Source organism: Ambystoma mexicanum, chromosome 1p, assembly GCF_040938575.1.
Source record: "Ambystoma mexicanum isolate Mex_15411 chromosome 1p, UKY_AmexF1_1, whole genome shotgun sequence".
Classification (NCBI taxonomy): domain Eukaryota; kingdom Metazoa; phylum Chordata; class Amphibia; order Caudata; family Ambystomatidae; genus Ambystoma; species Ambystoma mexicanum.
Window position 1 is genome coordinate 803381762 of NC_090921.1, and position 27077 is coordinate 803408838.

General features: G+C 45.8%; 1 protein-coding gene across 1 annotated transcript in view; it reads left to right on the top strand.

Annotated features, from left to right (window-relative positions):
- CA14 (carbonic anhydrase 14) overlaps window positions 1-27077 on the top strand; it is a 329457-nt gene that overhangs the window by 250950 nt on the left and 51430 nt on the right. The window contains exon 7 of the mRNA XM_069652164.1: window positions 306-463. Coding sequence (XP_069508265.1) covers window positions 306-463 — 158 coding nt within the window. The remainder of the gene's footprint in view (window positions 1-305; window positions 464-27077) is intronic.

Sequence of the window (27077 nt, forward strand, 5' to 3'; positions counted from 1 at the left end):
TCTCAAGAGAATGACTCCTTCCTCAGCCTATAAGGATATATTACGCAATGTGTTAGAATACTGTATGTGTTTTACCAGAAATGTATTTGGTGTCACGTTCTGTGGAATTGGAATTTTAAGACAGAGTTTAATTCCTACTTATTGGGAACACAATCTTTCCAAATGGCACCATTTTGAATGTCGCCAAAAAGCCCAAGCTTGTGATGTTTCATAATTGAGGGTTTATGAACATATGAAGGATCACCACTCTCTGTCAATGAATGAAAAGTTAATCAGGTGGCCCTTCTTTTCCCCTTTCCACCCAGGTGACAAAGTCCTTATCCCCTCCTTTGATGTGCATCAGCTGCTGCCGGAAACGCTGGACCAGTTCTTCCGTTACCGTGGCTCCCTGACCACACCACCATGCCACCAGAGTGTCTTGTGGACCGTCTTCCACCAGAGAGTGCAGCTTTCTGGATCCCAGGTCTGTACAGGATGTCCTGAAAGAATTGGGTCTGTGCAGGAGGTGTGCTGAGATTTCATTCTGTGAAACGGGAGCTCTCGGGCCCAGGTTGGTACAGGAACATGGCTGTACTCACCGGCTCTACTACCAATGATATGACAAAAGGGAATCTCTTGCAATAGAAGGCCACTTCCTGGTGCATAGGGAACCGAGATATTCACGGACGGCTAATAAAAGGCTTGATGCATAGCTTAATGGGGGCAGCTACTCTTCCCTGGTATCCCACAATGGGGGTGCAGAGAGGGTTGTATTATAAGGGAACATGCGGCTGCCCGCTGCTTGCTTGCCAGATCAAAAAACAAGCACTATGCAAACTTTAAAAAATCTGCCAAATGAACAACAATGGCTACCGAATCTGGTAATGACACCTACTAGTCATATTGAGGAAATCACCCAAAATCCCTTGCACAACACTCATTACTGGGAAAGTAAAATTAAGGTGTGGGCTGCTGTTCTGAAAGCTGTTTCCGAAGGGTTATGGGCAAAGCATCGAGGTCAAGACACCTGGCAGTGTAGTCTTTAGACGATTTCCCCTAGACAGTAGGTAAGGCAAGGTAAGGTAAATTGTCTTACAAGGAGCCCTTCTGCCAATAACGCTGGCCTCGCTGCGTGAATATCACCATATGGTTATGTTACACTTTACCCCAAATGAAATGGATCAAAGGGAATTTGTCTATTTCGGAAGTGAAATCGACAAAGCAATGCAATCACGAAAATTCATACGAACATAAAAACAATTAAAGATTTTGAAATGCAAGTAGTTGTTTCCTAGTATATAGTAGCATTCATCAGAGAATAGATATAGTTAAAAAGATGTCAACGTGCTAGCAGATGTCTCCTGCCATGCAATGCCTCTTTACGGTGGGAGAGTGGGGATAAATGGGACTTAGTATCGTCTACGTCTCGCGAGAGAGAGGTACCGTTTTCAGATAACAAATATTGTTTGTTTCTTGTAATGTGCATTTCTGATTTCTTACACATGTTCCTGAAAATGTACTTTGTAGGTTCTTCACGAGCTTTACATCTGTTCCAGATCCCCATCACTGTCCTTGGTGATGTCCCCACGTTGTAATACCTCATATTTCCCACTATGGGCCTCATTACGACCCTGGCGGAAATCGAAAAACGATGGCGGAAATGCAATACCGCCATCGAATAGCGCTCGGTGCGATTATGACCCGTCACCGTAAAGTACGATGCCATTAGCGACACCGTAGTGAACGCCAACGCTAACTGCACCAAGTACGCGCGCGCGCGCCATGCCAAACCGTAATTAGCACCATGGCGCAAGGGTACGCGAATTCCGACCCTAGCGGACATGTACTTAACGCCATCAAGCACGGCGGAAAGTACCATTCCGCCATGGTGAGAAGTACGGCATCGCGAATCAACCGTAAACGGCCCCACTGAGTGCCTGTACACCGCTCCCTGGCCACATAGTACAACTCCCCGTAGGTGCAACGAAGTCACAATGCAACCAGTGAAATGTACAAGTCACCCATGCATGCCAACGAACAAAAGAATCACAAGAGGGGCCAATGGGAGCTGCAGGGCACAGATGGCACGAATACAGAAGCCATACCAATGGACATGACCTCAGTCTCCCACCAAGAAACGCACGCAAACACAAGCACCTGTGACCAGCAATATTCCGATAATCACACCATTCCACCAATCCACCTGGCTGACCGGCATCTGTTACACAAAACCTAATCCCCCGCCCCTGAGCATGACATCATTCAAACAGTCATATTGGCAGCCCTCACCCCTGACCTCACTGGGCTTCGTAGGCAAACGCGCCCAGCACAGTACCACGCAACTATACTCCGAAGCTGGAACCCAATGCAGATCTCCTCACAATACATCGCCCCCCAAATAGGAATATGCCACATCACTTGCAAAGAAGAACGCTACACGGCCCATATCAGAATAGAAATTTAATGCACAACAAATTCACCAAGCCCATACAGCCATTAGGCCATGAACTCCAAAACACATTTCACCATTGTGGGCTGCATCCGCAATAAATGACCAGCTACTTCTTGTGAGACGCCCTGTTCCTTCATGGTACACAGGGGCTACATTCCCGTACGAAAAGGCAACATGGAAGCGCCTAGAACCGCAGGGCCGTCCCAATAGGGAGGCACTAGTCCAGCTGAAAGGCCGAAATGTTGCTCCGAGCCACTAGTACTGCGTAAGGGCATGTGGCCCATTGGCGATCGTCCCATAAGATCGTAATGCTGCTCCACTGATTAACACGAAGCAGCAGGTGTCGGGAGTAAAACCCATCTGCAGGAGTGGCATACAGATGGCAGTGGCAAAAGGGGAGGAGATACCTGTCAACCAAAAGAAAAGAAAAAGAATAGAATGGCCATCAGAACTACATTCGAACAACTCACTTCAATGATCAAACTAAATCCACAGCCATATGCATGCTAGCCCACTCCAAAGGATCATCACCACCCCAAAACCACTTGCGACTCATAACTATCCATATCGAGGTGAAAACACCATCACAAACGAGTGTACCTGTGCATGCGTCTGTGAAAACAGAATCCATCAGATGGGATTGGTAACGTGCATGGACACAAGTGTCTGAAGGCGCGTCGAGACAGGGAGGGCTCAACAAGGCCAGATAGACGATGGTCCCACTATGGCAGCCCTGCATCACATAGCGCAGGGGAGGCAGACAGATTCCAAGAAGCCCTGTACATGGCAAACACCGTATCAAATCATCTGTCCATGCATCCATTCATCATACCCTCATCCCGTAATGATAACGCCTGTTTCCATACTCACATAACATGTGAGAATTCCATTGAGTCTGTGCGTTATGCAGCCTGCAAAATCCACTGTGCCCCAGCCCGTAATTCCAGTGTTGTGAAGTAACATGTATTTGGGAACGTCCGGCCTCATCATCCACTTCGCTATTGCGCATCCCAAACTATTCATATCAATCATTGCATCCTCGCCATGGCCCCTGTCCCAAGGACACTGAACAATAGAACGTTATATTTGCAGTCAGACCTGTGGGCATCTCCTCGCCGCTAGCTGAAGACCGAAAGCGCCGCCCTTCGAATTCCTCATTTGCAACATCACGTCGAAAAGGCATCTGTGGCCGCTTGAAATCACAAATTAATCCATCTAGTGCGGCTGTGTGTGAAAATGGCAACTGCCTTCACTCACAAATGGCACGCCCCGCCCGTCGGTGAACCTCGGTACAGTGATGCATGAGGGTCCACCGTTACTCGAGTACTACGTTCCACTGACCCTTCACAAGTCTGTTCGCGACTGCAAAGAATGCATGTGAAACAATGGGACCATAGCCGAATGAACATATCAACCAATGTCACACGGCCATCGGGTACTAATACATGATTGTAATAGCAAGATGCCATTCCTCGAATTGCAGCGTTGTGTGCGGGACGTGCTCGCCCAAAGGGGAGAGCAGCTTGCACAGGTGGAATGAATCACCACAGGTGGAGGCCATACAGCCTGGAAACACATAAATTGCACACCCAGTCTCCTCCCACAACCACACCCACTCCGAAATGCTACCGGCAGGACTCGCGATGTTGGCCCTGGGGGACCTGATAGCACTGCAAGTACTCCAACTCCAAGAAGAAGACGAACACCAACTACAACCGGCCGCACGGAGGAGACGCAGGAGGAGGAGGAGGGCAAGGCAGGGCCAGCAAGGGCTGCCAGCACAGCCACTACCACCACGCAGGCAGCCCGCAATCCCACGCCTCCGAGCACATCCGTTCAACCTCACTGATGAGCAGATCCACACCCTCTACCGTTTGGACCGGGACACCATAGCCGCCATTGTGGACATGACACAGGCTGACCTTGTCAGCATGATAGATAGCCCAACCGCCATCCCACCCCTACTGAAGGTGGTGTCTGTACTCCACTTCCTGGCCACAGGCACCTACCAGCACACAGTCGGACAGTTGCATGGCATTTCTCAGCCACTGTTCTCACGGACACTATTGCAAGTGCTCGATGCCCTCCTGCAGCACGCAGACGACTACATCTCTCTACCACGCTCGGAGCAGGAAATTACCAACACAAAAGTGGGATTCCATGCACTTGGCGGCATACCGGGTTGCATTGGTGCCATCGACTGCACCCATGTGGAATTGGTCGTCCCACATGCCATGGAGGCCCAGTACCGCAACCGAAAACAATTTCATTCTCTGAATGTACAAATGGTGTGTGACTCCAACAGGATCATTACACATTGTTGTGCCCGATTCCCTGGATCAACCCATGATTCTATGGTCTTGAGGAACTCAACAATACCACGCTACATGGAGCGACACGCAGGGAACAGATCCTGGCTACTCGGTGAGTCTCATTTCATGCATGATGATGTGGGGTATGTGATGCGGCAATGACCTGGCAGGAAGGGGGGGGTGCGTACGTAGCAATGGCATTCCACATAATTCGTTTATCGTCCACATACAGGTGATGCCGGATATCCACTGAAGAGATGGCTCCTCACACCAGTCCGGAACCCACGGGACCAGCATGAGGAGGACTACAACCATGCCCACTCACGTACCCGTGTAGTCATTGAACAGGCATTCGGCCTACTGAAGACCCGTTTCCGGTGCCTCAGCAGGTCTGGCGGGGCACTCCTGTACCGCCATGAGAAGGTTGCAAAGATGGTGATGGCATGTGTCATGCTACACAACATGTGCGTACGTAGAAATGTGCCCATGCCCCCTGACGCAGAACTGCAAGCACCTGAAGATGGTCATGATGAGGGTGGGGATGTGGCAGCACCTCAAGGAGTCTGCGAGGCACAGGAGGGCCGTGAAATTCGTCAGCATCTCATAGATGCATGCTTCTAGCACTCACGCCTGGTGGCTGATACATGGACACGGGACTCGTGGCACTGTGTGTGTCTGGTACATGCACAATATGGACTGTACGCCTATGATGGCCTAGTACACAAAGATCATTGTCCACACATCTCATTGGTTGATCGTGCATTGTTTATGGCATATGTGATATCATGTTGAACACCCTATCGACCCGCCACCCAAGTGAGCCCAACACACCCCCTCCACCCTCATACCTCCCCCCCGAACACCAGTGTCCAAAGATGCTCATTGTCAGTGGGCAGTCGCTATTGCAAGCCCCCTCTGCGGGTATCAGGGGCACCCCTGCCTGTGAAGCGCAGGTTCCTCCCAGATCTACGTTGGGGGCTGCCCTGGACGGAACTTGCAACGGATGATGTCTCTGCCTGCTCACGTCCATGCATGTCCCTAAGGGTTTGTGAGAGCTCAGTGAGCACACGGCGCACTGCGGCAAGTTCGGCACATACGTCTTTGGACGTCGCATGCAGTTCCCCCCTGAGGCTCTCGGTGCTTCTCTCCATTTGGACTCTCAGGCTCTCGGTGCTACTCTCCATTTGGACTCTCAGGCTCTCGGTGCTACTCTCCATTTGTGCCCTAAGTGTCTCAGTTGATGTTTCTATGTCTGCCTTAGTGCCCCCACATCCATCGGCATGGTCCTTGAGGAGCGTGGCCAGTTGCTGCTGTTGCACGATTAACTGGTCGAGGGACTGTTGCCTGTGCTGTGCCATGGCCATTTGCGGTGGTGTCACAGAGGGGCTGTTCGCCTCATGTTGCCCTGCCACAGGGCTTGTGGGGGATGGCCAGTCGTCGTCTTGTGGGTGCCCCTGCGTGGTATCCTCATGGTGTACGGGATGGAATAGACAGGGGGATTGGGACAGGTCATGGATGGATCTGACTTCGACATCCCCGTCTTCTGTGTCGGAGCATGCTGCCATTAATGGGGTGTCACCTATGGTGCTGCTGCCACCAGAGGCAGTACCTTCTGTGGCATCCATTGGGGGTACCTGTGGTGGTGCTGTTGTGGGCATGCTGGCTGCTGGGGTGCCTGTTGATGTTCCCTCCTGTGTGCTGCCACTTGATATGTGCTGCTGCCGTGTCTTGATGCGTGCAGCTGAGGTGGATGGTCTTTGGCCGTCGGTCTTGGCCCTCTTTGCAGGTGTGCTGGTAGGGGTGTCCTGGAGCTCGTCGTTTGGATCGGACCCTGTGGTGGAGTAAAGGAGGGCGAGCGTTATTAATGGGTCTGTGGGAATTGGAATGGCAATGTATCACATGCATTGGGGTGGTACCTGAGGGTGATTTGGGTCGGGGCCTTGGAGGTGCTTTCATTTGTGTGTGGAGTGAGGGTGCAGTTGTTTGGCAGCCTGCAGTTAGGGTGTGCCTGCTGCACGTGTAGTGGGTGTTTTTGGGGTTTTTACTTATTTATGTATTTATTGTGGTTTTAAAGTGCGCTATCAGGCCAATGTGTGTGGACGTTCTCCTGGCCATGTGTTGCTGTTGCGCTATGTGGACACATGTGGATCACATGATTGGACATTGTGGATTTGGCATGGTTTTATTTGGGCCACCTACCTGATTCTCCGGATGTCTGCACTCCTTTCTCCATCCCTCCGACTCCCTCTATGCTCTCCATTCCAATGGTGGAGGCACAGATTTCTTCCCAGGGGGTCAACTTGATGGGTGATTCCGATCCTCCCCCAGTGGCTGTGGCAATGTTGCGGTTGGCAGAAAGTATGCTACGGACGCGTATCCGCAGGTCGTCCCACCGCTTCCTGCATTGCTGTGGGTTGCGGGGTGCGGTCCCCACCGCACTTACCCGCTGTGCCACCAGGGCCCATATGGCCTTCTTGTTCGCAAGTGCCGTCCTGGTCATTTGCGTGGAGAAGACGGCGGCGGCATTCTCCTGGAGGGTCTCTGTTAGCACGGTGAGTTCCTCACGGGAGAAGTGGACCTGCCGCTTGCGGTCGCACGCTTTCTTCGCTACTTTTCCCATTTTTCTTGGTTTCACTAGGGTGGATGACGGGTTGGGATGTGTCTCAGGGTGGTGTTTTTAGTGGTTGTGTGTATTTTGTGGTTTTATAGGTGTACGGCGTGTTGTTTCCCGTTCCGGGCCCATGTTTTTACTTCCGTTTCCGTATATTTACGGTCACCGTACTTTCCGGTTGGCGCTCACTGCGGTGTCCGCTATGATGGGTGGCGGTATTGCACCTAGGGCGCCGTACGGCGGCGGTGTGGGCCGTTTTGGGGTCATTTCCGCCATCGCAGACTTTGCACTTCCGCCATGCCGTGGTGCTCGTGCCCGATGGGTCGGAATGGGCCGCACTTTGCTCCATCGTGCAATGGCGGAAACGCTATTTACGCTGTGGCGGTCCGGTCAGTCACTTTCCGCCAGGGTCGTAATGAGGGCCTATGACTTTATACCAGTGCCATTTTATCCTGCCAGAGGCACCCACAGCATTCCTTGGACAAACATAAGCAGTTGGAATGCAAACTGGAAAGCAGTTGAGATGTTTGATATCACTATGATGCACAAGGATGTGCTCTGTTCTGTTACCTGTGCTTTGAACGTGCACCTCTGCCTTTTCCACAATCTTGTGAGGCTGATGATCTTCTCGTGTGACCAGGGGCCGGAGGAGCTGTGGTGGCAGCTGATATGCATCTCGGGGAATGGTCCATAAACCCAACGGCCCGTCCCGCTACCTTCCAGTCCGGGCTTACAGAAATACTGTGGATGGGTCTGTGTGATTCCTGTCTAATGGTGTCAGAAATGGGGATTCCCACATCTCCTCATAGGAATGTGATGGTGTGTGTCAGTGATGATGGGCATGTCTGGTGGTGCCAGACATGGCGATAGGCTTCCTGTAGGATTCCGTTCTCCTTGTAGGAGTGTCATGGTTTGTCCCATTGGTGACAGAGCACATTCATGGGGGGTGGTGGGTGCAGCTACCTGTGGCACTGCCCAATTCATGTCTGTATGTTATAGCATAGGTCAGTGAGTTGATAGGTCCTGGTCATGCAGTTTATCTGAGGGAGAAGTTGGGGTGCATTCCAATCATGGGACCAACTACCCCAAAGGCCCCGGCTCCTTTCATCCAGGCTTGGGGACGGGGGGGATGGTCCTTGCCGGGGTTGACATCATCTTCCATTATGGGTGGTTTGATCTGATGTGTGAGGGGTTGTGTGATTCCTCTCTAGTAGTGTCAGGCATGAGTGTGTGGTGTGCGTGTAGGGTTCTACCATCTTCTTGTAGGAGTGATGCTGTTTGTGAGGTCGGAGTGTAGTCTTGGTGGATAAGGAGCAATCTGCGAGACTCTCCAATTTGTGTCTGTATGTCGTGATCTACATCTTAGTAGTGTGTCGTACTAGCAGTATTACAAGTCATCTTAGTAGTGTGTGAGTGGGGGAGTTCACGCAGGGGTCGTACTAGCAGTATTACAAGTCATCTTAGTAGTGTGTGAGTGGGGGAGTTCACGCAGGGGTCGTACTAGCAGTATTACAAGTCATCTTAGTAGTGTGTGAGTTGGGGAGTTCACGCAGGGGTCGTACTAGCAGTATTACAAGTCATCTTAGTAGTGTGTGAGTTGGGGAGTTCACGCAGGGGTCGTACTAGCAGTATTACAAGTCATCTTAGTAGTGTGTGAGTTGGGGAGTTCACGCAGGGGTCGTACTAGCAGTATTACAAATAATGTATTAAGCACAAGCTTAATACCAGTACAAAAGGAGTCTCAAGGCGCTATAACAGACATGCATACACAAAGGACAGTTTGATATACAATATAATACTACAATAATGAAAGATAATACATCTCCCCTAACCAATTAATTTAGAGACATACAAGAGTGAAAGTGTTGATCAAGTCGAAAGCTGAAGGCCTTTGACGTAGCACTATTCCTACTGAAGGTTCCCAATGTGTTCCACAAGTGACTTCCTGCAGTGCTCAGAGGTCTGCCCCCGTAGGAAGCTCTGTGGAATTCACCCACCACCAGCAAACCCTGAGTACTAGATACGAGAAAAGGTGTCGGAGGGCATTGAGCCATGTATGACAAATCCTCAGACGCAGAGACGTTCACAATTTCTCAAATCTGTGTGAGAGCTCCAGCCTGAATCAGATCTTCAATTGGCAGCCAGCCTAATTCCAGGCGAAACTGACAAATGTGATCACAATATTTGCAGTCCAGATATCACACGTACCGAAAAGTACTGCATTGCTTGACGCTTCAGCAACATCTTTTTTTAAATACTTAGGTAGAGAGATAGACAGCATTATAGTCTGGCTCAGACTGCAGCCTGCATTCATGTCTTAAGCAGTCCCTTGGCTAATAATGTTTTGCACTGGCTGATATTAAGATATCAGAAGAGAAGGAAACGCGCACATTTTACAACCGCAAGAAAGTTGACTGTCAAATAGTATGCCCTGAGTCCTGGCCCCATCAACGGGGCTGGAGGGGACCCAAGGCCGCAGGCGAGGAGGCCACAAAAACAGAGCGGGTGCTCAATGGAACATTCCAGGAGCAGAACGTGTGTCTTGCCTCCATTAACACACAGGCCGCCAACCTGCATCCATTGGTGCACTTCACCCAAGTAGTTCTCCACCTGTTTACACCCATGTACTCCACCATAGGATAGGTTGGCACTGAAAGCCCCACTTCCCTATGGCTTGAACCAGAGGATAAATATATATATATATATATATATATATATATATATATATATATATATATATATATATATATATATATATATATATATATATATATGTTAAAAAGAAGAAGGGACAGTGCTGAGCCCTGCGGCACGCCACCGGGCAGGGGACTGCTAGGTGAAACAAAGCTACTCAACTGACTCCTCTCACTCCTGTCTTTCAAGAAGCTTTTCAGCCAGTTCAGGGAGGCGCTGTCACACCCCGACAGTCTTCACCAATAATCTAAGACGCTGTATTTGGATACTTTGATCAATTGTGTCAAACGCTGCCAACAGACCCAAAAGGATCAAGGCTACTGGACTACCCCTGTCTTGAAGTTGTATTCGTTTTTCTGAGAATAGTATTTTCGTTTATTATGTAATGGACTGAAGCTGGATTTATATTCAGCAAAGAGTACACCCCTTTCAAGGTATCTTGATAGTTGAAAGGTTGCTTCCCCTTCCATTATTTTACTTAAAAAAGCGAGATTAGAAATGGGTCTGCATTTTACAGGATCCAAATATGGCTTTTTCAGCAGTGGTGAAACTTGATCTTATTTTACCACTCTGGAATGGAGCATTGATAGGTGATAGATCCTCAGCCACAGCAATATGACCTTTTATAAACCTGTGTGAAAGGGGATTCATCGAAGGGCCTGTAGCTTACGATCCATGCGCTTTTATTGCACTTGCGCAAGTCAAAGCATTTGAACTCTAAAGATGTTTGTAAAGTTATGACAAATGACCTCTCCAACGTTTTGGATTCAGTTGCTATTTCCTCATGCAGATTAGAGATTTAAGCAAATGAAAGAATGCCAGTTGACTACACTGTGAGAAGATAACTAGAAGGGCAGATCCAGCGTTGGCAACGTGTCTTGAGACGGGAGTTGCAGGTGCAAGGGGTGGAAGGCCAGAGGGTCAATTATGGGGACGGGATTGTGGTCTTCCACTGGATGCAACAAAGTTTTGACTGCACTGATTTCCACTCACTATACGATTGGCCTGTCTCAGTGGGATGCTACAGTCTGAGCTGCCTCAGCAGTCACTGTCCAATTAGGACAGAGTTTTTTTTAATCAATTGCACCATGAAGAGTGCCAACCAATGCTAACGCAGCATTTTTTTGCGAACTATGAAATTATGTCATGTTTGAGGGGTGGTATTACTGGGCACGAAAAGGGAGACTTCAAATAATGTATTTAATGTATAGTGTTCTTTATGGGCCTGATGATGAGTAGGCCATTGAAAGGCTAGGATTACAATTAATTTTGCATTTGGAGAATATGTTAATTTTGCGGGTTTCCTCCTTAAATATTGTAGCCTAGAATGAGCATGTTGAGATTTTTTATGTTCAGTTTAACTGAGCTGTCCGCTTCTCCCAGCTGTATTTGCAAATAAAGAACTGTTTTTTCTTGCAAGTTGTGCACTAAATATTTTATTTTTTTTGCCTTATTTCTTGGATTACTTTGGGGAACTTCACCTTTACACAACACTTGTGGCGGAATACGATTATTCATTATTTCTTTAGAGGGGGTTCATTCCTGATGCATTATAAATAGCTCGGCAGTGCTAGAATGACCTGCTGATATTTTCTTAGAATAATATCTTCTGAGGCGAGGCAAGAGGACGGTCTCAAAAAGGTCTCGGGCACCTATGTAGCCCAAGGTATTGCTCATCTGACCTGCTGGTGGTACCCATACCACCAGGCCAGAGGGAGACCACTCCATACCACCCTTATCCAGACCACCTAAAAAGGGGACTATGTTCGAGCAACCTGGTCTAAGTGATGTTAACACCTGGGTGGGTGGTGCCAGCCAATTGGGAGGCTGGGAATGTGGGAATGCACAGGCAGTAGAAGCCTGCGTTCCTTTCCAACCTCTGGGGCCACTTCTCCTATGCCGTCATTTATTTTTCACTCTGGGGCCCGCCAGTCTCTACCCCCTCTCACCTCTGTTACCTCTATCCTCCATCCCTATCTATCCTACTCGATTACTTACCCGCCATTCTGCTGCACCCATCCCTTTCTGCCCACTCCAGCCTTCTGCAACAAGAACCATCAACATAAATAAGGAACATACTTCCTTTTCTATGTTGCATGGAGGCTATCTTGTTTTGTTTTTTTTAAATAGAAGTGGGTTTGTGCTGTCAACAGCCACCCTATTCTAAAAAAAAAAGTGTGCATTGGGTACTAATAGTCTTGTGCACCGGATTAGTGTGTGGGCTCGTCTATTAACAGCCCTAGGCCCCACGAGGGCCAAAGCTATACTCGGGCCCACTATGGCTCAGGATACTGGGCCACTAGCAGCCATGCCCTCCCATAACCCATTGCTTTATGCTTCAGTAACAGCAGATGGGCCCCTCCCCATAGTTCTTGATAACAAAAAGAACATGAGACTAGGTCGGTATTTAACCCCAGGTGGAAATCTCTATTTTAACAAGGGCATTAACCATCAGCCCACATTTAGATCCCACTTTAAGACATGCCAGCTTTCAATTCTTCTGACCACTGTGATGAATCTGATGATGTCATCACTCCTTTCCCGGAAGTAGCCTCTACTCAGGTGGCCAGGGGACGGCAGCTGCTACCTGATCCTGACCCTGGGCGTGGCTTTGCAAGGGAGGATCACATGAGGTGAGGCAACCCTCAAGGGGGAGGACAGGCATCATCAGATGAGACATGGTATCCCCCCTCCCCTTTTAGTGATACACCCTCCATTCCCCAGGCCTTGATGGCATATTGTAATAAACCCCTTCAACACCCTGCAGAAGCTGCTGACAAAACTCATGAACATTTTAGACCTTTTGAAACAACATGTACTGAGACGAGGAAGAGGACTGTAGAAGGGGAGCCAATTTATGAATTTCCCGGGGGGTGCCCAGATAGAAGGAAGTGACATCGCCAGCAGTGATATCACCACATTTGTACTTAGTAGCCAATGTTAGCAAATATGAAGAAGAAATAAAGGAGCGCAAACAAAGGAAGTTTTTAAGAGACAAAGAAGACTATGCCACAGGTCGTATGTACACATTTGCAAGAAAATATGACAACGTTCGCAAAATCATTAAAAAAAAAGCAGAGGTCAGAGATGAAAACACGAGTCTGATAGAATCAGAAATTGAAGAAGATGCCAGCACTTCCACAGATGTCTCAAACTCAAGCAGTGAGGACACTCCCATTAGGTTAAATTTTTTAGAGGAAATGAGACTTTTACATCAAGTGGGAAAAACAACACAAGTGCGAAATACAAACAAAAACAAGCAATTTCAAAAATCAACATCAGCAAAAGGAGGCCAACAAGGGGGCGCCGGGGAAAGAGGAAGAAAAGGGGAGCAACCGACAGGCCGTCTGTCTGACACGCTCTGGCAAAACCAAGAAGAATATTTAGTAAAGGATACAATGCAAGTAATCAATTTATCGGACAGACCCTTAACTCAACACGAACAGGAAGTACTAGGAAAGGGTCTGACTTTTTGTCCTACAGCCAACTTTGATTACTCCCAAGCAAGAATTGATTTATATTGCTTTATCCGCAAACTAAGACTGACTAAATTTCATGCCAATCTGAACAACGTGCCAAAGCCTGGACCCAATATAACTCCCTCACATTTAAACATCAGTGATATACCAGCCTTAAGAGACCTTGCAAACCTGGGAGAGAATATGACTACTCAGACTTCTCAACATGCAGTACAAGATGAGTGGCAAATCGAATTACCAACAGAAATAGATACCGGTATGGCAGCTCCCAGTGGTATGAAAAATAAGTCCAAATTTAATCCCTCCAACCTATTTTGTCCTACGATAGATCTATTTGAAGATCTTGTTATAGATGGCCTCAAAAAAGTGACGATCAGACCAAGCACAGTTCAGAATTTGACGAGATTGCAGCATACAGCGATGGAAAATTTACAAGCGGATACATCGATCATTATTAGATCTTCGGACAAAGGTGGAAATGTGGTAGTCCTTAACACCAAAGACTACCAAGCAGAAGCAGCTCGGCAGTTAAATGACACCAGTAATTATGTCAAACTGCCCTGTAACCCCTATCCAGAGTACAAAGTACAATATGATATTATGTTGGACCAATGGCATGGTTTGGAACTCATCACTACTAAAGAGAAACAATATCTAACCAAAGACCATCCCAAAACACCAATCATACACTTTATACCGAAAATTCACAAATCTCTGATTAGACCACCTGGAAGACCCATTGTGGCATCAATAGACTCCTTATTTGAAAATACCTCCAAATTTGTTGACAACTTCTTGTTTCCCTTTGTGGAAACGTTACCTTCATATACAAAGGATACCACATCTTTTCTGAACCAAATTGCACATATTCCTTGGCAATCCAACTATCTTTTGGTCACATTAGATGTTGTTTCCCTTTATACATGCATCACTCATTCAAAAGGTTTGCAAGCAGTTAAAAGATTCCTGTCAACCAGATCGTTAAGTTATCGAGAACACTCGATTATGCTCTTGGATATGCTTTCTTTCATTTTAACACACAACACCTTTATGTTTGATTCCAAATATTACAAACAAATCTGTGGTACGGCAATGGGTACAGCAGTGTCTCCTACCTTTGCTAATCTATACATGGGTGCATGGGAAGAAGACCTTTTTCCTAATGACAACTATAAAGAACATACAGATAAAGTAATCATGTGGCAAGGATACATTGATGATCTTTTTATTATTTGGAGCGGGACGAACACTGAATGGATAACTTTCTTTCATACTCTGAATCAAAATCAGCAGAATCTACAATTTACAGAACATCATAGTAAAACAGAAATAGTCTATTTAGATATTAAAGTGAAAATTGTTGGAAACAGCATAAGTACAGAACTGCACAGAAAAGAAACAAGTACTAATACACTATTACATGCAACCAGTGCGCATCCACAAAGTCTCAAAAACAGTATTCCATACGGAGAGTTCTTGCGGGTAAAAAGAAACTGTAGTGAGAATGAAACATGGGAAAAAAATGCCAATAAAACTGCGGCTAGATTCTTAAATCGAGGCTATAAAAAAACAGTTATCAACAAAGCCTACGATCAAACCTGCAAGAAAACCCGAGAGATGATTCTAGCCAAAAGAAATACAATCAAAAATTCAATAAAGGATCAATCACATGAAGATTGCGCACTCAGATTCATTACCACTTTCAATTCTGGAGCAAAAGAAATCAAACAAATTTTAAAGAAACACTGGCATCTCTTGAAAAGAGACCAGGACATTACTCCATACTTGCCAACACATGCCACCATGACATACAGAAAACCACCTTCGATACAAAGTAAACTATCACCGAGTATGTTCCGATCACCCAAACAAAGTACTAACACCTGGCTACCCACCGAAATTTCGTTTTTTTTTACTTGTGCTAAATGTAAAGCATGTCGTCATGGGATAAATATGAAAATATTCCTACATCCTCTGACCAAAAAAGAAGTTAAAATCAAACAAGATCTGAGATGTTTTACACAATTTGCCATCTATGTGATTATTTGTTCCTGCAATTTATGGTATGTAGGTAGCACCAAACTAGAAGCCAGGCTAAGAATATTGCAACATCTACGTGCAATCAAAAATCATGATATGTCTTATCCACTTGCTAAACATTTTAAAGAAGTACATCAAAATGACACCAATTCTTTCAAGTATTTCATTATTGACTCAGCCACAAGCCACCCAAGAGGAGGGGACAGACTACGAACACTCAGACAAATGGAATCCAGATATATAGTAGATTTTAACACCAAGTATCCAGGAGGTCACAATCGTGACGAGGAATTATATGTATCTTTGGGATCCTAAACATTTAAAGACTTCAAATCTCGATCACTTATAGACCTAAGCCCTTCCGAATTTTTCCAATTTTTCCAATTTTTCCAATTTTTCCAATTTTTCTAATTTTTCTAATTTTTCCAATGTTTCTGCATTTCTGAAAATTCGATATATATTATTTGCATTTTTTGTATATCTTGTCTATTTGGTGGATATGTACAATGAAAAAAGGTTCTTAGAAAATTGAGTTTAATTTGGACGCCTATGCATCCCTACACGGTTTTTCATGCAAGCAGTTTTTCACTTTGATTGTGTGTTGTTTTATATCACCAATCATTTTAAATTAGCAACTTAGTTCAGGGAGAGGATGTTTTATCTTTAGTTCTATCTAGTGCTGTTTTTATCAATATGTAAAGTGCATTTATCACTTAGTTGTCAAATGTATTGCAAGTTCCCTCAAAACAATGTGCATTAATCACAGAATTGTTTTAAATGTAATCGATGGATTTGAAGTATGGGAGAAGGCAATAATTCAAATGTTAAAAATATTATGCCTCATGCCCCACATCCACTAAAAAAACTTTCTAGCATAAAACACCAACACATGAATGTGACATCCAACACTATGCACCTTAAATCGTTTGCACTTGAATTATAAGGAGTAATTCTAACATATAACATCAAGCAACTTAACTCTTTTTGAAAAAAAATGTTTCAAAACTTTTTTCATAATATGTTCGTACAACAATTTTAGAAGGTAATATTTATTCTCGCATTTGCATTAATTACTTTTTACTACCTTGCTAAATAGACAGGTTGGTATAGTCACAATATATAGGCGCCCGCAAGGGTAACACACTGCCTATATGTACATATTAGACCACCTATATGTTTCATTAAGAACATTCATAATATATACCATGGATTGTATGTCTCTTCCAATGTATAGTTATGCATAGTGATTCGACCAATATGTGAGGCACCCGCAAGGGTTATACACAGCCTCATGTCACAGCATCTGGGCGCCCGCGAGGGTAACACACTGCCCATTAATATCAACATTTTGTGAAACTTATGATATACAGAGATCAGAGTAGGATAGAATACATATTAGAGGCACCCGCAAGGGTTAAGTACTGCCTCTAGATTTAATTCCCTATCACTTGCGATTTTGCAATATGCACTTTATACTATGCACTTTATTGATAGCACTCAGCACTTTATCAAACAACCGTTTTTCAATGTTTACAAAGCATGCAGCACTTTATTACCTATACAACACCTGCATATCTCAATTTTGATATCTGCAACATATATGTTGGAATACAATTTTTTGAGAGCACACTTCAATCCATGTTGAGACAATGTGTCAGCCCACTTGGGCCGAATTCAACATACCCAGCACAATAGAAAACAGTGTACGATTGTCTTACCCAATTTTATTGACATTGGCAAATACCTAGATGAAACCACATGATTTAATATCAGTGATTCAATATCAGCAATCTCAGGCTTTCTGTCCATCCCTTACCCACTTGGGACATTTGGTGTGATCAAACAAACATGTTTCAAACCGCTACACTGTCTATGAAAATGCCGTGTCTCTTTTAAATGCACTGAACTGTGTTGTTATGTAGGTTCCAACATGGCTGCATTTTTGCCTACCACTTGCTACCTTATCTTAGTGCAAAACATTGAAAAAGGACTCATATACTTGTCTATATAATACCATAGTCCTCTCTCTATGTTACTTACCTGACGAAGCCCGAGTAGGGTGAAACGCGTCGTTCCTTCTTGCACCTAAGACCGTTGCTGCCTCCTCTGTCCATGTATCTTAAACAATAAAGGACACTTTGACTGCACGGAATACAAGTCTGTGTGTGGATTTATTGAAGACATCCAGCCTTTCGCTTCGACCACAGTCGGAGTGCCGATGTAATCCGGATTGGTTCCCAGTCCTTTTTTTTCTATATATATATATATATATATATATATATATATATATATATATATATATATATATATATATATATATATATATATGTTAGAAAGAAGAAGGGACAGTGCTGAGCCCTGCGGCACGCCAGCGGGCAGGGGACTGCTAAGTGAAACAAAGCTACTCAACTGACTCCTCTCACTCCTGTCTTTCAAGAAGCTTTTCAGCCAGTTCAGGGAGGCGCTGTCACACCCCGACAGTCTTCACCAATAATCTAAGACGCTGTATTTGGATACTTTGATCAATTGTGTCAAACGCTGCCAACAGACCCAAAAGGATGAAGGCTACTGGACTACCCCTGTCTTGAAGTTGTATTCGTTTTTCTGAGAATAGTATTTTCGTTTATTATGTAATGGACTGAAGCTGGATTTATATTCAGCAAAGAGTACACCCCTTTCAAGGTATCTTGATAGTTGAAAGGTTGCTTCCCATTCCATTATTTTACTTAAAAAAGATTAGAAATGGGTCTGCATTTTACAGGATCCAAATATGGCTTTTTCAGCAGTGGTGAAACTTGATCTTATTTTACCACTCTGGAATGGAGCATTGATAGGTGATAGATCCTCAGCCACAGCAATATGACCTTTTATAAACCTGTGTGAAAGGGGATTCATCGAAGGGCCTGTAGCTTACGATCCATGCGCTTTTATTGCACTTGCGCAAGTCAAAGCATTTGAACTCTAAAGATGTTTGTAAAGTTATGACAAATGACCTCTCCAACGTTTTGGATTCAGTTGCTATTTCCTCATGCAGATTAGAGATTTAAGCAAATGAAAGAATGCCAGTTGACTACACTGTGAGAAGATAACTAGAAGGGCAGATCCAGCGTTTGCAACGTGTCTTGAGGCGGGAGTTGCAGGTGCAAGGGGTGGAAGGCCAGAGGGTCAATTATGGGGACGGGATTGTGGTCTTCCACTGGATGCAACAAAGTTTTGACTGCACTGATTTCCACTCACTATACGATTGGCCTGTCTCAGTGGGATGCTACAGTCTGAGCTGCCTCAGCAGTCACTGTCCAATTAGGACAGAGTTTTTTTTAATCAATTGCACCATGAAGAGTGCCAACCAATGCTAACGCAGCATTTTTTTGCGAACTATGAAATTATGTCATGTTTGAGGGGTGGTATTACTGGGCACGAAAAGGGAGACTTCAAATAATATATTTAATGTATAGTGTTCTTTATGGGCCTGATGATGAGTAGGCCATTGAAAGGCTAGGATTACAATTAATTTTGCATTTGGAGAATATGTTAATTTTGCGGGTTTCCTCCTTAAATATTGTAGCCTAGAATGAGCATGTTGAGATTTTTTATGTTCAGTTTAACTGAGCTGTCCACTTCTCCCAGCTGTATTTGCAAATAAAGAACTGTTTTTTCTTGCAAGTTGTGCACTAAATATTTTATTTTTTTTGCCTTATTTCTTGGATTACTTTGGGGAACTTCACCTTTACACAACACTTGTGGCGGAATACGATTATTCATTATTTCTTTAGAGGGGGTTCATTCCTGATGCATTATAAATAGCTCGGCAGTGCTAGAATGACCTGCTGATATTTTCTTAGAATAATATCTTCTGAGGCGAGGCAAGAGGACGGTCTCAAAAAGGTCTCGGGCACCTATGTAGCCCAAGGTATTGCTCATCTGACCTGCTGGTGGTACCCATACCACCAGGCCAGAGGGAGACCACTCCATACCACCCTTATCCAGACCACCTAAAAAGGGGACTATGTTCGAGCAACCTGGTCTAAGTGATGTTAACACCTGGGTGGGTGGTGCCAGCCAATTGGGAGGCTGGGAATGTGGGAATGCACAGGCAGTAGAAGCCTGCGTTCCTTTCCAACCTCTGGGGCCACTTCTCCTATGCCGTCATTTATTTTCACTCTGGGGCCCGCCAGTCTCTACCCCCTCTCACCTCCGTTACCTCTATCCTCCATCCCTATCTATCCTACTCGATTACTTACCCGCCATTCTGCTGCACCCATCCCTTTCTGCCCACTCCAGCCTTCTGCGACAAGAACCATCAACATAAATAAGGAACATACTTCCTTTTCTATGTTGCATGGAGGCTATCTTGTTTTGTTTTTTTAAATAGAAGTGGGTTTGTGCTGTCAACAGCCACCCTATTCTAAAAAAAAAAGTGTGCATTGGGTACTAATAGTCTTGTGCACCGGATTAGTGTGTGGGCTCGTCTGTTAACAGCCCTAGGCCCCACGAGGGCCAAAGCTGTACTCGGGCCCACTATGGCTCAGGATACTGGGCCACTAGCAGCCATGCCCTCCCCTAACCCATTGCTTTATGCTTCAGTAACAGCAGATGGGCCCCTCCCCATAGTTCTTGATAACAAAAAGCACATGAGACTAGGTCGGTATTTAACCCCAGGTGGAAATCTCTATTTTAACAAGGGCATTAACCATCAGCCCACATTTAGATCCCACTTTAAGACATGCCAGCTTTCAATTCTTCTGACCACTGTGATGAATCTGATGATGTCATCACTCCTTTCCCGGAAGTAGCCTCTACTCAGGTGGCCAGGGGACGGCAGCTGCTACCTGATCCTGACCCTGGGCGTGGCTATGCAAGGGAGGATCACATGAGGTGAGGCAACCCTCAAGGGGGAGGACAGGCATCATCAGATGAGACATGGTATCCCCCCTTCCCTTTTAGTGATACACCCTCCATTCCCCAGGCCTTGATGGCATATTGTAATAAACCCCTTCAACACCCTGCAGAAGCTGCTGACAAAACTCATGAACATTTTAGACCTTTTGAAACAACATGTACTGAGACGAGGAAGAGGACTGTAGCAGGGGAGCCAACTTATGAATTTCCCGGGGGGTGCCCAGATAGAAGGAAGTGACATCGCCAGCAGTGATATCACCACATTTGTACTTAGTAGCCAACTTGGTGAAAGGGAGGGGCGCAGAACAGTGGAAACATTGGCTGGCATGTTCTGCATATGCTAAAGTCAAGTAAGAAGGAGAGGCAAGCCTTCCAGTTGCATTCCAGTAAGACATCACTGCACCTACTCCACCCCTCTATAATCATCCAGGTTGTAGTAGCCCTCAAAAGGTGGAGCAACACCACTAGGATGGGAGAACGTGACACTGCCATGATTGCTAAACAGAAGGTTCAGCTGCAAGAAGTACCACCACCACCACCACCACCAAAAAAACATTTGGAATTCAAGGGAAAACAAGAACAAGTGAAGACATTTCTTGATGAAAAGGGCAAAGTTGCTTTGTCATGATCTGCATCATACCCTGCATACCAGAACATAACCTTCACCCCAAAGGTGGTCTAAATGCCCACCTGAAGCTATGCCAGGTTTTGCACGAGACCGTTATTGCTGTGCCAGAAGAAAGGCTATGGAAAAGGTTGGGTCACTGGTGCAAGGGAAACTACTACCCCTGGGAGCTGGGCAGACTTACTAATGGACAGCAATATTGTTTTGTGTCCACCTTCTGTGTGAATATATGTATTATTCTTAGTACCATTATGTTGTGTGCATGATAAACTTTAGATGCTATCTGTTTCTTCCCTACGGTTTCAGTAAATCACTCTTTAGCACATCACCAGAATACGTGGCCAACTACCATGGGTTTACCACACCAATCTTATGAAGGAAAAAGACCCCGACATGCACGGCAGCAGACTCAGGGGTGGACTGGCCTGTAGGGAACTCTGGAGATTTCCCGGTAGGCCTATGCACCCTGGGCTTCTTTTGCATAATGACCTATTCTATTTCCAAATCATCTCATAGGAAAAGGGTTGGGCTTGCTGATAGGGGGCCACTTTGAAAATCATTTCCAGAGCCTCTTTTGGTTCTCAGTCCCGCCCCCTACCCCCCGGCAGCAATCAGGTCAAAAACACTTCCACGTCAATTCTAAACTCTGCAGTAAGTGCCTCCAAGATCAATCCCAGTCACTGCCTCGTAGCATCGGGTGTCTGTTTTTTTTTAAACAAAAATGTGTTATTTCACAAGCAAGCATAGTTCGTGTTTTAACCAGGTACTGGCTCCAACCCCAAACCAGAGTTTGGCAATTGCCCCCCTCCACCAATCTTGTCTCGCTTCCCCATCTCTAATTTTTAAAAATATAATGGGGTTCATCTTTTGCAGGTTAAAATGCATCAGTGATGCCGATAGTAAATGAAGATTCCTAATATTAAATGTTCATGTGGCATAAGAGAGTGTGTGTGTGTGTGTATATACACTTGGGCGAAGCCAGAGTAGGGCAAAACGTGCCGTCAGTAGGGTGCCTCCCCTCCAGTGTGCCGTTTTTTAATAAAGAGGATATTGTTTCCGGAGCTCGGAGCGTTGTCTGACTTTGTTTTTTTTAAAATATATATATACATATATGCCACCTTTTATAATTTAACTTAAGGTATGGCGAGCAGGCGCGGGCATAGTTTATAGTACTTATAGGTGCAGCGAGGTGTGCACACACAGCGGGCCACATAAATGCCAGGGATTTTTATTTCCAAATGTAGGCAGGTCTGTGGGGGGAGCGGTGTAGGTGAGTATGTACAGTTCCAACAGGTCATACTATTGGGTATTGTTCAAATGCAGTAGCTCACACATCACATATCTTTATCAGCGCACCCTGCCATAAATGTTGTAGGACGCAACAGTTCTATAACATGTGTAATATGCCTGCACCCTAATTCTTCCATCTAATAATTAAGTTTGGGGAGCCTGGTACATTTCTGGGAGTCTCACTGGGGTCAGGTATATTCTGTGCAGTATGTTATGCTGTATCAATTTGAATCATGTGTCACACAATATATTATTAAAGCAATTGTATATTGTACTCTGTTGTGTATCTGTCAGCAGTGTAGCCACATCTATCTCCCAGTCCTTAGCCTTTAGCTCTCTGTTGTGCATGCAATCTAGCAGTGTAAGGTAGATTGTGGAAATTGGCCGCCCTCTGTCTCCTATCAGAAAAGTGCCTAATGTTAATTACTTTGGCAGCCATTGCCAGTGCCCTATGGCTCTACACGTAATTCCTACATACATCAGGAATTATCCCACAAACAAGTCATGTTGGTTTCCTAATTCGAGAAATATCCTCTGTACGCCATCATGAAGGAGATCCCCCCACACCTCCCATAAAGCCAACCCTCACATCTCCCCTTCCCTGTGCATTTGTCTGTATTCCTTAGCAGCACTTTTCGATTTAACTCCTAGACTCATGGTTATTGGGTATGGGCATGCAGTTCCATTTGAGTCAGGATTTGTTGCCAGATATTAAACGCTAGCCTGATCGGGTCACTGCTGCAAGCCGCCCCATAACAGAGAGGTCCATTACAGGCTGTTCATATAATGCAGGATGGTTAGGTTTACCAGAGAGCTTTATGGCGAGGAGGCGAAGGCATAGTTTATAGTACTTATAGATGCCGCAAGGAGTGCTACGAGGAGTGCCGCGAGGAGTGCATGCACAGCAGACCACATAAATGTCAGGATTTTTGATTTCCAAATGTAGGGAGGTCAAAAACAGCTTGCCCCCCTCCCCCAGTGGCTCTTTCAATAACCAGACAAGGACATTTGGCAGCGGGACACCACTCACGCTCGGCCCCTCAGACAGGCCACCCGGCAGGACAATGAGGGTGCCGAGCATGCACAGTGAGGGTGCCGAATGTGGGAGGTGTCCCTCTGCCAATAGCACTGATGGGAGGGAGGGAGGACTATTAGCAGGTACTTTTTTCCCTTAAGAAATGTGAATGGTGGTGATCAGAAATAAGAAGGGTGCAAAATGATGCATGCTTTCGGAAATAATCAGTATGGCTTTAAAACCCACGGGAGATTTGTTAGGCTCACATTAATCTGCATGATGCTATTGTGACTCTGCATGCCATACTCTTATTGCTCATATTTCTATGGGGATGTATGTAGTGTAAAACATATGCAAATTAGGAGGTTTGATGTATTTTGCCCCACAGAGCATGGACAGAGCTGTAATAGATGAGTTTCCTGCATCTGCAATGGTCCTGTAGTTTTATATGGTTTGTTATGTGTATGTGTTAAAATGCTATCTGCCACTAATGTCACCCAAAAAGTTGTTTTGGGGGAGGAGGGCAAGAATGAGACGTATGAAATCGTGCGCACTGCATTTGGGAGAAAAGTAGGAGGCCATTTTCACAGCTCGGCCACCCCCAACTCTTGTAATGCTGTGTACCACCCTGGAGTGGCAGGAGCGATGCGGAGGGAGTAGGTGGGGGTCGCGTAGTCGGTGCTCCTTGACTGCAGTGAGTGTGAACCATAATGCTCAGTCTAGTGTTTGAAGGAATGTGATTGGTCCAGGACAACTTCCAGCCTGGAGTTGGGAATTTAAATCAAGCTGCTGAAAGAAAACAGAGAGACCTTCTTTTTCCAAGATTCGGCTTGGAAACTGGCAAGGGACACGACATGCCGTGCAGAGCAGATGGTGTCCTAACATGGAGGCGAACATCGAAGACAGGCGAGTAGAGGCTGACCCCAGCCCTCCACGCCATCAGGCAGACTAAGAAAACAGGAAGGACCGGCAGCCGTGGCTGCAGATCATTGCCAGCGGGAGAAGAAGTGAGCTACCGACCGGCTGCATAGTACAGCAGTGCCGGTTAACCATAGAAGCTCCCAAAGAAGAAGGAAGTCACAGTGGGAACTGGGAGCCAGTACGGGAATCTCTCCAAATCGAGGCACAAGAACACTGCGTGCTACTGACTGGGGAAAGCTGCTCGAGACCAGCAGACACCCAGGCGAGTACCCAAACGGATGCGAGTGGCTGGAGAGTATGCAGACCTTGTCGCTGAGCCCAGAGGGGAAAAGGGGACACGGAAGCTGAGGCAAAGAGACCCTGAAAGAGTGAAATGGATGACAAGTGCTGGGGGAACAAGTAATCCTCATTGGAATCAGTGTCATCTTCATTGTCACAGCACTTTGCCATAAAGTAACTAGGGGAAGACCCATGCCCCTTGTGCTGAATGAGATAGAGAGATTTTGTTTTAAAGTCCTGGCAGGAGAGTATGCCAGGTGAAGAGCGGCTCTAGGATTTGCACCCATAAAGAATTGCGAAAGAGAACCTGGCAGTGGAGTATACACATTTTTTTGTGAGTCTGGGACTCACACCCGAGTTTTACTGTCTTGAAAGGAGAATCTTAAGGAAGAGTCATACCCTTAAGAATTGAATTGTATTGAAGGTGGAATCCTGGGGAAGGGAGTAATTTCCCCTGGAGTGAGTTGAAACACAAGAGGAGGGAGTTATACTCTTGAGCTACAAAGAACCTGGTTATTTTATTGTACTCTTTGTTTTGATGAAGTAAACCCTGCGGCAGGGAGTCATCCCCTTTGGGACTGTGAACATTGATTATTGGATCCTTCTTGTTGGAGTTATATGTTTTGCTGAACTTGAACACTTTAGCACCTTTTTGAACAAAAGACACTGCCTCTGTACATCTTAGAGTTAGTTTTAGAATGTGAGGGCTAGGATATGATCAGACATTTTTGCTTTGGACATCTTGACACTTGACAGACCCTTAGTTTTGTTTGAGGTAGGGAAATACCTCCTAGATTAGGGACAGTGATGCATTTCCAACCCCTTTATTGTTTCAATAAAAGTCTGTAACAACCACTATGAGCTCTCTGTGTCTGCACACCACATACACATGATTTTGATACTACCCCCATATAGTACATTGTACTAACAACTGTTTACTCTGACTACGCATTGCAGACACCCCTTACCATGTGAACTGTGAACTGTTAAGACAGCTCTGAGGGGCGGTAAATAGCCTCACTGTCATTCAGACAAGGACCCCCACCTGCACATAGTAAAATAATGCATGAGCTGCCAATGATGTACAACCTATTCAGCTACAATATTAGTCAGCCAATCCCATACTCTATTTTAACAGCCCATAATGGCGGCCTCTTGCAAAAAGGCCAGCTCAGACACCTGTGCTTCTAACTTGACAGAGACATTTCTGCACCAAACCTCGCCTGATCTCACAGTCATCGCTCTGCTTCTGGGGCGAGTACCTCACTCTCCACTGCACTCCTGCCTCATCATCTCTTAGCTTTTTTCCTGGACCATGCCTCAGCCGATAGCATTGCAGTAGACAAAGCAGTCCAACCAAGTCAGTGTCCTAAGGTACTCCATCATAACAGGAGGGTGGGCCCTCTTGACAGATCTTCATGTGGGCTGCCGCCACCACCTACCGTCCCGGGACTATAGAGTGCTCCACTGCCTTCTTCGCAATGACATGCATGGCTCCTCGTCTGATGCCAGGTTTTGCCTGTGCAAATGCCGCCATGGTGGCTTAGGCCTTGGACATGCACAGACCCCATCCTTTCCTCCTTGGACCGCTCAGAGGTGCACGCCTCGGGATCATGCCGGTATGGGCCACCCCCGCTGCTCCACAACACACTTCTCCTGGTCAGGGTCCTGTGGCACTGTCTGAGGCAGCAGCCCCGTATGGATCACTGCTAACTCAATGCTCTTCTCTCTACACCCTGCTTCTTTTCACCCACCTCCAAGCAGCCCTTGCTGGAGGACCTCCACCGAGGCTCGTAATCTGAGGGGGTTTTAGCCCAGAAATACATGTTTACATGGAGTAATCTATTTGATCCGGGGTTGCACATGTAACTACCATCAAATCAATCTAGTGTGGCTATTTCCCACATGTTCCAACACAGTCTCTCTTTGGTCTCCAGCCCTGTCTTTCCTTTTCCACTATAAACGTTTCTCTGTCATCATTAGAAGTATAAAATGTCTTCTGGCACAACAATTAACAAGACACATCCAAAAATTGTCATAACTAGTCTTCCTAATTCTCCCTGTTGCTGACACAGTACCTAAACCATTACCTGTTTTGCCCAAGCCGGATCCTGTATCTTTGCTACCAGACCCAATTGGTTCTTGCCATTATTATCAAGTGGGAAATAAGTATATTTCCAATATCATGCCAAGGGCAATTGGAAGCACTAACTCTAAGCTGTCCGGGCTTGCGATCAATACCAGTTCTCCTAACACACTTTCCCTTCTAAATTGGGGGCTTTTGATTGCCCGATCCATGCCATGCCGTCGATATCCATGATTTCATATTGGAACAGAACCTAGATTTATTTACCATTTCTGAAACATGGCTGAAATACTTTTCAGGTACAGCTATTGCTACTGCCCTACCTGAAGGGTTCACTATTTTTTATATCGAATCGTTCCCATGGCAGAGGTGGCAGAGTAACTTGGGTACCCTTT